At 32.7% G+C, this 12,679-nt stretch overlaps 1 protein-coding gene and 2 non-coding genes across 3 annotated transcripts; all 3 read left to right on the forward strand.

Annotated features, from left to right (window-relative positions):
* Window positions 1-1,567: 1,567 nt before the first annotated feature.
* LOC107867015 (glucan endo-1,3-beta-glucosidase 7) lies at window positions 1,568-6,701 on the forward strand. The gene is made up of 4 exons (XM_016713095.2): window positions 1,568-1,933; window positions 3,593-4,257; window positions 5,171-5,497; window positions 6,004-6,701. Exons 1-4 carry the CDS (start codon window positions 1,864-1,866, stop codon window positions 6,298-6,300), a joined length of 1,359 nt encoding a protein of 452 aa, XP_016568581.2. The 5' UTR covers window positions 1,568-1,863; the 3' UTR covers window positions 6,301-6,701.
* Window positions 6,702-7,200: 499 nt separating this feature from the next.
* LOC124898353 lies at window positions 7,201-7,396 on the forward strand. The gene has a single exon (XR_007055323.1). It is a non-coding gene; the product is annotated as a U2 spliceosomal RNA (small nuclear RNA).
* Window positions 7,397-12,148: 4,752 nt separating this feature from the next.
* On the forward strand, window positions 12,149-12,220 carry TRNAE-UUC. The gene has a single exon. It is a non-coding gene; the product is annotated as a tRNA-Glu (tRNA).
* Window positions 12,221-12,679: the final 459 nt, after the last annotated feature.

Here is a 12,679-nt window from a genome sequence, read left to right on the forward strand (position 1 = left end):
GATTATGATTAAGTGATAGTTATATTTTTTTGTACGAATACATGTCATCATGTGTATATCGAATTAGTGTAAGCAACGGGTGTGAACAATTTTTTTAAAAAATTAAACTATTTTATTTTATATTGCTTTGATATAACGAATTAGTGTAAGCAACGGGTGTGAACAATTTTTTTAAAAAATTAAACTATTTTATTTTATATTGCTTTGATATAAGAGGGTCTTCCCCAAATTATTTTTAGACTGATCAAAAGAAGACTTTACCCTAATATGAGAGTGATGAGCATGATTATTTACACTTTGTGGTGTGATAATTGACCAAAACCTATCTTCTGCTTTTAGAGTGATTGAAAAAGTAACCACATTTTTCTTAAAAAAAAATAAGTAATCACTTTTTTTAGAATATTGTTGAAGTGGAGAAATTTTGAAGGGATCAACAACGATAGTGAAATTAATAATTTTTTCTAGAAAAATTTAAGTTGATAAGAGAATAAATTATCAAGTACTTTACTTTTGTCTCTATGTACCTCAATTATTGTTGTACATCTCGTACGTAGAACTTAAACACCCTTATCCTCCTACTTTAGAGTAGATATGTTATGTTGTTTCTGCTAGGTCATCGGATTAAGAAAATTAATCTATAAAATATATTAAAAAGAAATAATAGATGTGAAGGAATCCTAATAAAATATTATACTTTTTTGTTTTAATTTATGCAATATTTTGTGATCAAACGTGAAGCTTAAGAAATAAGAGAAGATTTTATTATGTTTACTAATATTCCTTATTAAAGTTATTTTTGTGCTAGTTTTTGATTGAATTTTCTTATTAAATGAGACCTAATGAGAATTGTGCCATTAAATAATTATCAAATTAGAAAAAATAATTTCTTTTAAAATTGATTTAAAAAAATATATCACATAAATTAAGACGAAGAACATAAAAAACATGATAAATCATTCCATATATTAATTATAATAAAATAATATAATAACCAAATATGAAAAACAGCAATTAACCACTAAAAGAAAAAAACAATAAACGTGTAATACTACTTCTAGGTTCGAAAGGAAATAGTGGGTATATTCTTTTGAGCTGTCAATACGGGTCGGCCCAGTCTATTCGGGCTAGCCCATACGAGTTTTGAGTTTGACAGGTCAAGTCGGATTGATCCATCAAAATGATGGGTCAAAAAACACCAAACCCATACCACTACTCTTCGGGCATTATGGGTCAGCCCATTGTTTAAAAAATAATATTTATAATTTAATTTTAGAATATAAATAAATATAACTATTACCAGATAATATTACATAGTGTTAATACTTGTTAATCAAGTTTTCAACACTCCAAAAAATACTCCTAACAACGAAATTAAATAACTTTTGACATGATATACTTTGAATCAAATAAAAATACTAATGAACAATCTAAATAGTTACATATATTTGACTTACGGACCGACCCACGGATTAGTCCAACTCATATTATTCAAGTCCCACAGATCACGAGCTTATAGAGATCGAATTAAAAAATCACTTAAATAGGCTGTAACAATTGAAGCCCAACTCCGGACCGACCCCATATGGACGGCTCTAGTATTCTTGCACCCTTTAATTTAGAATCTTTATATTGCCCTTATTATTTATGACAATTATTTCACATGATGGTTTCGTCTATAAATGTAGAATTTCAAACTTGTTTCTCTCTAACGGTAGAAGAATCTATTAACACTTTGCAGCGGTTTCTTTTCTATGCTCTTTCTTTCTATTCCAAAGAAGGCCAACTCTATTTATACTTGTTCTCCATCAATCATTTTTTCTCCCAAAAAAGAACACAAATATTCAAAGCAAAGCATCCTCATCCATGGCTAATTTACTTCATATTTCTTCCTTATTCCATCTTTTCTGCCTCTTTCATCTCGTATGCGTCGCAAGTAAGCTCTCATACTCTTTAAATATGTCTTCTTGTTGTTGTAAATCAATCGAATTACATGTATTGATCTTAAATTGGTTAGAGTTAACTATATGATTTGCTTACATATAACAAATACTTGTCTTATTGATGATACACAGAGGCAGAGTCAAAATTTTTATTATTAATATTACAAAAACTGGTCAAAAGCATCCCAACTTTTATCTCAAATCACAACTATATTAAAGGTCCCTGTTATCTGAATTATTTTAAAATAAAATTATTACCTGAATTATTTTAAAATGAATTTATTAACTTTCAAAAACTGACAATCAGTCATTTGAAATGTGGTGTGATGCATGCAGTGCTACATCATTTGTTCATTTTTTTACTCTAAAAAAATTAATTATTTAACTTTATTATTTCCTTTTTTTCTTCCCCATTTTTCATTTTCCTCTATTTTCTTCATTTTCTTCTTTAATCAATTTCATTTTCTTGGGTCGAAAATAAAATTCTTGGGAAAAAAATAATGAAGTTCTTGAATGACGGGTTAATGAAAGTTCTTCAACCCAATTTCATCTCTTTTTACTCAAGATCACCATTAATGGCGAATTCTTTCCCATTGTGAAAATTTAAAGCTTTGAACTCGCCATTAATGGCGGATTTTGAGAAAAATAGAGAAAATTGAAGAATTGGGTTGAAAATTATACGTGGGTTATGTTGAAAATTATATATGGCATTATGGAAATTTGAAGCTTTGAGCTCACCATTAATAGCGATCTTGAGCAACAAGAGAGGAAATCGAAGATCTTTAATTTTTTCAAGTTTTTTGAATCGGAGTTCCCCAACTTCTTCATTCAAGAATTCATGAATCGGAGAAATCTTATTGTTTCCTTAGTTCAAGTGTTTCTTGATTTCGGTTTCGGAGTAAAAAGAATTTCTTGATTTCGGAGAAATCCATTAGTGAGGAAGATGAGGAAATGCATTAATGAGTTCTTGAATTTTTGTTTTGAAAAAGAGAAGAAGACATGACGTGGCAATTAGAATTCATCAAGAAAAAGTAATAATTAAAATATTTATTATATTATTAAAAATAATGATGTGGCAATCAGATTTAAAGTGAATGGGGTCAACTGACGCCCCATGGGCGGGTGTAGTCACATCCAGTGACAGGTCAGCAACTGGGGGTAATAAATTCGGTAAAAATAAGTTTAGGGGGTAATAGGTCACCTTTAAAGGTTAAGTGTGTAGTTGAGATTTCGACTAAAGGTTTGGGGTAATAGATTATTTTCTCTTGATAGTATGATACATAGATATGATTGTCTATACCAGATACTTGCTTATTGATACATAATGACAGAGACAGAATTTTCATCAAGCATGTCTAAAATATTAAGAATTAATTAACCACACGAAGAATTGAACATCTACTAGTATATATATATATATGTAGATATACAGTGTAATTTTATGTGAAGAGCGTTCGGATGAAACCCCTAGCACCTACATGGCTCCACCCTATACATAAAATCTAGATAAAGCAAGTTTTGCTTATAACAACATGATTTTTTTCATTTCAAGTTTCATGTAAATGTGTCTAAAAATCCTAACTCCGTCACTATTTTAAAAGTATAATGTTTTTCATACAAGTATGTTTACTAATTATATGCAAATATTGCAGAATCACAGTCATTTATCGGTATAAACTATGGCCAAGTTGCTGATAATCTACCAGCACCAGAAGCAACAGCAAAGCTACTGCAATCAACTTCTATTCAAAAAGTCCGTTTATACGGTTCTGACCCTGCTATAATTAAAGCTTTAGCGAATACAGGCATCGGAATCATGATTGGAGTAGCCAACGGTGATATACCAGCAATGGCCTCTGATCAAAATTTCGCGAATGGATGGTTAACTACTAATGTACTTCCATTTTATCCGGCGAGTAAAATCATTGTAATCAATGTAGGAAATGAAGTTATGTCGACAAATGATCAGAATTTGATGGCTAACTTGTTGCCCGCGATGCAAAATATGCAAAATGCGTTGAATGAAGTTTCGATTGGAGGGAAAATTAAGGTTTCTACGGTTCATTCTATGGCGGTTATGAAGCAATCGGATCCTCCATCTTCGGGGAGTTTTGACCCGAATATTGGTGATTTGTTGAAAGGATTATTGGAGTTTAATAAAGCTACTGGTTCTCCTTTTGCAATTAATCCTTATCCTTTTTTCGCTTATCGGGATGATCCTAGACCTGATACTTTAGCATTTTGCTTGTTTCAACCTAATGCTGGTCGAGTTGATGCTGGTTCCAAGATCAAGTACACCAACATGTTCGATGCTCAGGTAATGAATTTTTATACTATGCAATTTAACTGATTATTAGCAAGTTGAGTCGAGGGTTGGTCGGAGGTAGTCTCTCTGCCTCCATTACGTAGGGGTAAGGTTTATATACGCTCTATTATCCCCTGACCCACTGTGGATTACACGGGATATGTTCGTTGTTGTTGTTGTTGTATATCAGGCTTGATATGTTTACTTGTTGTACATCAACGTAACCACACATGTGACGCTGTAAAGATTTTTTCCAAGCGATAAGTGAGATAAACATGTGCATTTTTTGAAAGGAGAGTGCTTGGAATCTTTTTGTTTTATGTTTAGCGTACGGTACCTGCATTAGGACCAACTAAATTTGGATTTGCACCGAGAAGTCTCACATTGAGGGTAAAAAGTTCCCTAAAAAAGATGACTTTCAGAGTGCTTGGAATCTGTGTGAATTTAGATAAGAGAATAAAACATAATGAATGAAAACGATGCATATAAATGCAACAAACTAGTGTATTCTGGAAAGTTCTCTTCTTGTTCTTGTTACTCTTAAATCAGATCGTTTATTTTATAGAAGTCTCGTCAGAACTCCTAATTTATCTTACAGACAGCTTATTTAGTATTAGAATGAAGTAGACCGTCCAGTAAAGTAGAATTGATTTAAGTTATTCACATATAACTAGTTGATTTCTTGAGCCAAGGGTCTACTGGAAATAGCGTCCCTACCTCTGAGGTAGAGGTAAGGTCTGTATACACTCTACCCTCTCAGATCCTCCCACTTTGTGAGACTACACTGTTGTTGTTGTAGTAATTCATTGACCGACTACCTATCCTCTTAGATCTAATTTGTAGTAAAACTTAGATGATTAACTTGTTGTAGTATTTTGTAGGTGTTTTTGAGATTCAATAACCTAATTAAGTTGGATGTATGCAGGTGGATGCTATAAGATCGGCGCTTAACGCTATGGGATTCAAGGAAGTAGAAATTGTAATTGCTGAAACAGGGTGGCCTTATAAGGGAGACAGCAATGAAGTTGGCCCAAGCATTGAGAATGCAAAGGCTTATAATGGCAATTTGATTGCTCACTTGAGGTCAATGGTCGGTACTCCTTTGATGCCTGGAACATCAGTAGATACCTATCTCTTTGCCATGTACGACGAGGATCTGAAACCAGGACCAACTTCTGAGAGATCCTTCGGACTTTTCAAGCCTGATTTAACCATGACTTATGATATCGGACTTTCTAAAGCTAACAATCAGGTAAAAAGAATCACTACAAGAACTCAATTTTCTCGTTTTTCAACGTTCTTATAAAATATGCATTGCACTGGTCTATAGGCGTGAAGTTAGACACGGACAAGGTAGACCTAAAATCACATGAAATGTAGTTGTCTAGAAAGACGTACAATCTCATGGAATCTATACAGACTTAGCTAAAGATACAGTATAGTCGAATTACAGAAGATATTTATAAGCTATACCAATTAGTTGTGGATTAAGTTTCCTGCTAGTACATTATTCTAGGTTCAATGCTTTCTAGGAGTCTCGTAGTCATCGTGTCAATAGAAGATATAAAGAACTTCTAGTAATTTTATTTTATATGATATATAATATTGGACTGAGATGAGCTATATATAGAGTGACACGGATAGTGAAGATTTATGTGGCTACCTGAACTATGTTTCAATTGAGGCGTAACTGTTATAGTTTCTTGTTAACTTTGTGATTATTAAGGTAGGTCTGAGATGAGTTTTTGTTTTCTCAAGGTTCCAACACCAAAAACTCCGATGACTCCCTCGCCAGAACAAGCTCCAAAAGCTCCAACGACCCCCTCGTCAGGTCAAATGCCAAGAACTCCAGTCACTCCCTCGTCAAATTCAACAGGAACTCCGGCGACTCCGGTGCTGGTTCCAACTCCAAACACCACGGTGACTCCCGTGTCACCAAAGACAGAGAAAAGTGTTAAGGCAGGTGTATCAGATGCTCAATTGCAAGCAAATATCAACCTGGGGATACTTGTTTTGAGCCAAATATTGTGGTACCCCATGCTGCTGCATATGTGATGAATCTCTTCACCAAATTCAGTAAGGAATCCTTTGAACTGACAGCTTCCTTATCATCAACAAATCCTAATAAGCTGTTGATCAGTTGTCGTCTGTTGGGGAATCTTTGTAGCTCAGTTGGTTGTCTGGCTACCTGCATTTTCGCCTTATTGGTGAGGGTTCGATTTCTCATCTTGTAATCCCTTTATATCCCCTTCCCCTGCCCACAATTTTGCGTGATATTATCAGGCAAAATACGGAGTCTAGTAAAGGAATTTATTTGATTCCTTACCTATATGTCAAAAAAAATTGTTATGTTTAGCCACCTTTGTATGGTTTGTTGCTTAGTGAGATGTTTTGTACTTTGTAGTACTATTTTGTCAACTGTTCATATATGTCAAGTTGCAGTACATATTTATTGATCCTTTTCCTAATTGTATCTGCTTTATAGATTTTTTGAGAGTACTTATTGTTGTTATTATATCTTGAAACTTGTTGTCCCAAACTAATGAGTCCATGACAATGATATGAATATACATGCAGTTATCACTTAATCATGAGTAATTTATGTATATATTCACTCGATTAAATCATGTAGTATCATAAATTACATCCGTTTAGTGTAAATATCAGGTGCAGATAAGTATCTACCATCTTGATATTTATATATCTACCAGAAATACATATCGTAAAACATATAATTTTTAATAACTGTTCGTTAGTTCTTTTTTATCCAATCTTAATTTTGACATGTTCAGATAAGAACATAAATTGTTCATAAAATGTGGTTGAGCATGGAGTTTTGTTCCTTTAGTTTTGCAGGTGTTTCTTGATTGACACTTGTTCCCACATCATGGAAGAAACAAATATGCGGACAGCATAGGATGGTATTAAAGGAAAGGCCCATTCATTTTGCTAAGCATACCTTTCTCGGCCTTTTGGCTAAGATCAAGTGTAATATCTATTCTTATCAGTTTAATATCTGATATGTGAGCTATTGGTTCACACGATATTAACTCTATTTTTGGCTGGGGAGAGTCCTTCAAGGTAGCTTGCTACCTGGGCTCTCAAGCGTCGTCCTTGCGTTGCACTGCTGCATGGACTTGGCGCACCCCACCAATCTAAGTTTAAATCTTCTGGCGTCAATCCTTTGTGGGCTCTTTTGGTGTCTGGCCCAGTACTATTTACGCTTTTGTAGTTTAATGCCATTTTGTTTGTGTAATAATCTTTGCTCCAATAATTAGTAATGGGAATTAGTTTGCTTCAAGCTTTAAAAGGAATGGTGTGTGAAACTTATGTAGAAAGTAACCCATGTTATACAGAGGTGAACTCAAGATTTGTAAGGGTGGATTGTGTAAGCGATGTCACAAGTTCCTCAAGATTTGTAAGGGTGGATTGTGTAAGCGATGTCACAAGTTTCTCAGGATTTGTTAAGGGTGGATTGTGTAAACCTCTCAAGATTTGTAAGGGTGGATTGTGTAAGCGATGTCACAAGTTCCTCATGATGATTGTGTAAGCAAAGATGATGTCACAAGTTCCTCAGGATTTGTTAAGGGTGGATTGTGTAAGCAAAGATGTTGCAAGTCCAATGCCTCACTACTACTTTTATTGTTAAATAACACAGAAAAAGAAAACTTGACCCTGGGATTCTATCCCGAGTTACATCTACGAGAAACAACGTTTAGAACCAACGCACCTAAAGTGTTATTGTGTTGTTTAGGGTGCACATAATTTATATAACAGTTTTTTAAGGTATATACATGTACGTATACACAACTTCTTCCGAACTTAAGGGATAAAGAAAATACCATGAGCCAATGCTTGAATACCAAGGAACCGTGCTATACTCTCAGAAAAGCTTGAACGACTTCGAGCAAGAGGATAACATGTAACCCAAAACAAACACAGGTGAGTTGGTAGAGGATACCTAGAGGCGCGAGACAAAACTCTAGGTATTAGTAGTAAAAGTTCTAAAGTATCATTTAAAAATTAGTTTAGTAAGATACACAATGATTAAAATATCATTTAAAAATTAGTTTAGTAAAATATACAATGATTTAAAATTTGAACACACATGTTTACTGTTTACAATTTGATACCACGTCCAAAATAAATTCATCAAGTCTTGATTTGCCAAATTGATTTCTTGTTGGCAGGAGAAAGTGTTTTAGCAGATATATAGAGAAATATCCTGAGAAATGACAGCATTGTTTTGGTAATAGTTTTTCATGTATATCAACTAACAAAGTTTTGAGGTTGCTAAATATTGTTTTCAATAGTAATCTCCTCGGATGAATTGATTCAGTTGCTTCACTTCTCCAGTTTGTTGATCCACCACTGCTTTTACAATATCCGAAACAAACTAAACCCACATTTTATATGGTTTATCGAAAATAATTTCTCTACTCTTTTTCAGATTTTAATTTGTGAGAGGATACTAGGTATGTTGTTGTTTTTCTATTTGAATAGAGGAATTTTGTTGGCAATGAAATCCAAGTCATATATAGGCTAATATCTGAGTTTGGGGCCTAAAAGGCAAGTTTTTTTAGTCAAAATTTCGAAAGGACACCTAATATTGAAAAATATTAAAAGGGACAAGGTAAACACGGATATTTACCTTGTCTATTACAAAGTTAACACCGTCAGTTTAAATATTAGAATATAAGATAAAATGATAAGTTTACCTTATAAGATTAAGTGGTGAGTTTACCTTATAAGGTAAAATGGTAAGTTAACCTTATAAGGTAAAATGATGAGTTAATCGTATAAGATAAAATAGTGAGTTTACCTTATATGGTAAAATAGTGAGTTTACACTATCTATTATCTATATGAAAGTATCTGCAAAGCTACAAGGTAAATGGAGTCGTTAACCCTGTAAGAGAGGATGTCATGTTTACCTTATAACAACTTCTCGATGCTATATAAAGAGAGTGTGAGCTGAGGTTTATTTCTTGCATCAACTCAAAAAAATTATTAAACTTCATAACTAAAAAATTGTTGAACCTTATTCACTTTTTACTTTAAAATGGATAAGGTAAGAGTAAATTTACATTGGAGTGGTGAAATTTTGCATGATGGAGATTCGGTGCGATATAGTCGGCGTCCTATAATAGTTCAATTATTTCCTTTATCTCTCAAATATGATCGTTTGAAAAGGTTATTTAGGAGTAAAATGGGTATTACTAATCCAGAAGATGATGTGGTTATTTCTGGACATATCCGAATTATTTTACGTCCAACGGGCAATCAATATTTGGTGAAATGCCTATTTGGAATGATGATTCTTTATCTTTATTTTTCCACACCATTGAAATTTTTGTTAATCGCCTTAATTTACAAACGCTTGACATGTATGCGTATGTGGAACATTCTCCTATTGTTAAATAACCCACGGACAGTGAGTTTGATGTGCGAGTAAGTCAAAATTCTTTGAATTTGAATATTGATTCTTCAAGAATGGCAATGGAACAACAATTTGATGGTGGGTTTGAAACACATTACCAAAATTCACCCGGACTTGTGAATAATTTTAATATGGGAGGACCTAGCAATGCGACTGTGAATTTGCAAAATTTTAATTCAAGTGGTCCACAATATCCTTCTTCGGTGGAGGCAATTGATAGGTAATGAAAAATCCATTTTATTTAATTAAGTAGTTTTTTTTCCTTATAATTAATGAGATGATTTATCCATTTTGCAGATTTAATGATTGTGGATTTATGCTCACTCAACTCACAGAAATTGTGAACAACAATGACGACGTACAAGGAGAGTTGGATAGTGATGAACCTTCCCAATATGAATCGTCAGATGATGATGATGATAATAATGAAAATGTTAATGGAGAGTCTACATCTGTTGGTGTCTATACTGGCAATCATTCTTCCATAACAATTTCATATTTGGATCATACTGAAGAAAGTCTAGAAGAGTTAAGGTGCATGGTCAATGAAATTGTTTTTGAACTCCACTTTAAAATTAAAATAATCCTGAACATATTAAGTCAGGTTAGTTTTTTAATACATAAACTAGTAAACTAAAAATTTTTAGTCATTCGATATTATTATTAATATATATTTTGTATCTGCATTTAGGTATGTTATTCAATAACAAAAAGCAAATAAAATCGACTGTGAAAAAGTATAATCTAATCAAGGATACAGAATTTCTTTGTGATAGATCTAAAAGAGACAGTTGGAAGGTTATTTGCAAGCAACATTTATCGGGGTGTGAATGGATGATACGCTTTAGAGCAGTTTCTTGTGGTATGTGGAAGGCGAGAAAAATGATTGAGCATACTTGTAATCCGGATAAATATAAGGAGGATAATTTAGATTTCATTTAGATTTTCCATATATTTCTCTAATCTTATTAAAAAAATTCTATTTCCTTGAAAAAAGTTTAGGCCAGGTATCCATCCTGTTAATTCAGCAAACATTTGTTGCCTGTTAATAGGCAACATCTGAGCAACACCTGAATGAAGAATGAGAGTTACATCTACGATCATTCCAAACATGAGTTTCATATCTTGTAAGGTCATAGTCGCCTCACCCGTTCTCAAGTGAAAGGTATGTGTTTCTGGTCGCCACCTTTCAACAAGTGCAGTAATAAGGGAAAAATTGCAGGGAATGAATCCAACATCAATAACGCCTCTAAAACCACAAATATTAAAATAATTAAGAAGATGAAGATGAAATGAATGATTTCTAACATGTTGCCAAAAACCATTATCATCACGCCGCACTATCAAACATGCCTTTTCTCCTTTTAATGTGTCTTTCCAAATAGCCTCAGACCGATGCTTATTTTGCATGGCATATACGTCATACTGTGATGGTCTTGGATGCACAAAGTGTTGATATTCCATATCTATACAGAAAGAAGATTAAAATTAGTTCTGAGCATACAACTAATGGGCAAACTTTTTACACATGCATGACAATACTAACTTAACGTAGGTTTAGGCTTAATAAGTTGATATGATAACAACAATATTTGACAAATTAGTAAGCTACAAAAGTAATTAATAATATTATACTGCATACTTGCTTGTTAGGTATTGAAAAATATTAAATAAAAAAGTGATTCAAGTAGTATACCTAAAGTGAAAATTTATTGAGAAAGTAGACTTTGAGAAAAAATAAACACATCTAATATAGATGAAACTAGTGAAGTGAAAAATGAATGAAATGAGCGGTATATTAAAGAAAATTAATAAGGTAAGGAACACGGTTTACCTGGTAAGGTAAGAGACACAGCTTACCTTGTAAGGTAAGGGACACAGTTTACCTTATAAGGTAAACTCACTACTTTACCTTATAAGGTAAACTCACCATTTTATCTTACATTCTAACATTTGAACTAACGGTGTTAACTTTGTAATAGACAAGGTAAACATCCTTTTGGAATTTGTCAGTATTGGGGTGCCGTTTTGGAATTTTGACTGAAAAAACTTATTTTTAAGCTCCAGACTCCTAATATCTTCATTTTAACTCCATTTATAAAGGCACTAAGGTACTCCAAGTAAAACAATTACCTTCGGAGGAAAATAGGGTGTATGACCATATATTATATTATCAGTATATAATCTGAATATTGTCCCAACAATATTTCTTTGATTAGTAGACCTTTTCTATTTCACATTAGTTACCTCACGTAAAAACAAATATAGTAATAACAATTAGTATGTTTCACTTAGCCTAATTATTTAACATGATGAGTGAATGTGTGAATCAATTCCAAACTCGATCTTAACTAGCATCTATTTTTCACCATTTGTTTCAAAAATATCAATTATCTCGTTGTAAATTACACGAATAACAATATAGAATTGAAATAAAATTCAAGTATCAGATGTGTCAACAACTTCCGTTATCGTCCAGCGGTTAGGATATCTGGCTTTCACCCAGGAGACCCGGGTTCGATTCCCGGTAACGGAATTATTTTTATTAATTTTATTTTGCTTTCACTGAACTAAACAGCATACTTTTTTAAAAAAAAAAATGACATCTTTATATTAGTTTTTATAACAATACTCAAAACTATGTTTTAGGTGTCAAAAATTATAACTCACCCAAAAGTCAAAACGTTGCTCCAAAAAATGAAATGTCATATAACATATCATTTTAGCATGACATACGTCTTACAATTTTTTATATCGTTGGTATAAATAATTTCTGGCACTCTCAAATATTCAAATGCCATCAATTTTCTACATGTTAGTCTCCTTAAACAGTAAATTTAAAATCATAAAAGTAAAATATATTACCTGCTATAACAAATAAATATCAATAATGCCAACAATTATTTTTTATAATAATGTAAATTATTTAAATTCAAAAAAGAGACTTCTTGAAAATAAACAAAGATTAATGAGGAGACAACATACTTAAATGCTC

This window comes from Capsicum annuum, chromosome 4, assembly GCF_002878395.1.
Source record: "Capsicum annuum cultivar UCD-10X-F1 chromosome 4, UCD10Xv1.1, whole genome shotgun sequence".
In the NCBI taxonomy this organism is placed as follows: domain Eukaryota; kingdom Viridiplantae; phylum Streptophyta; class Magnoliopsida; order Solanales; family Solanaceae; genus Capsicum; species Capsicum annuum.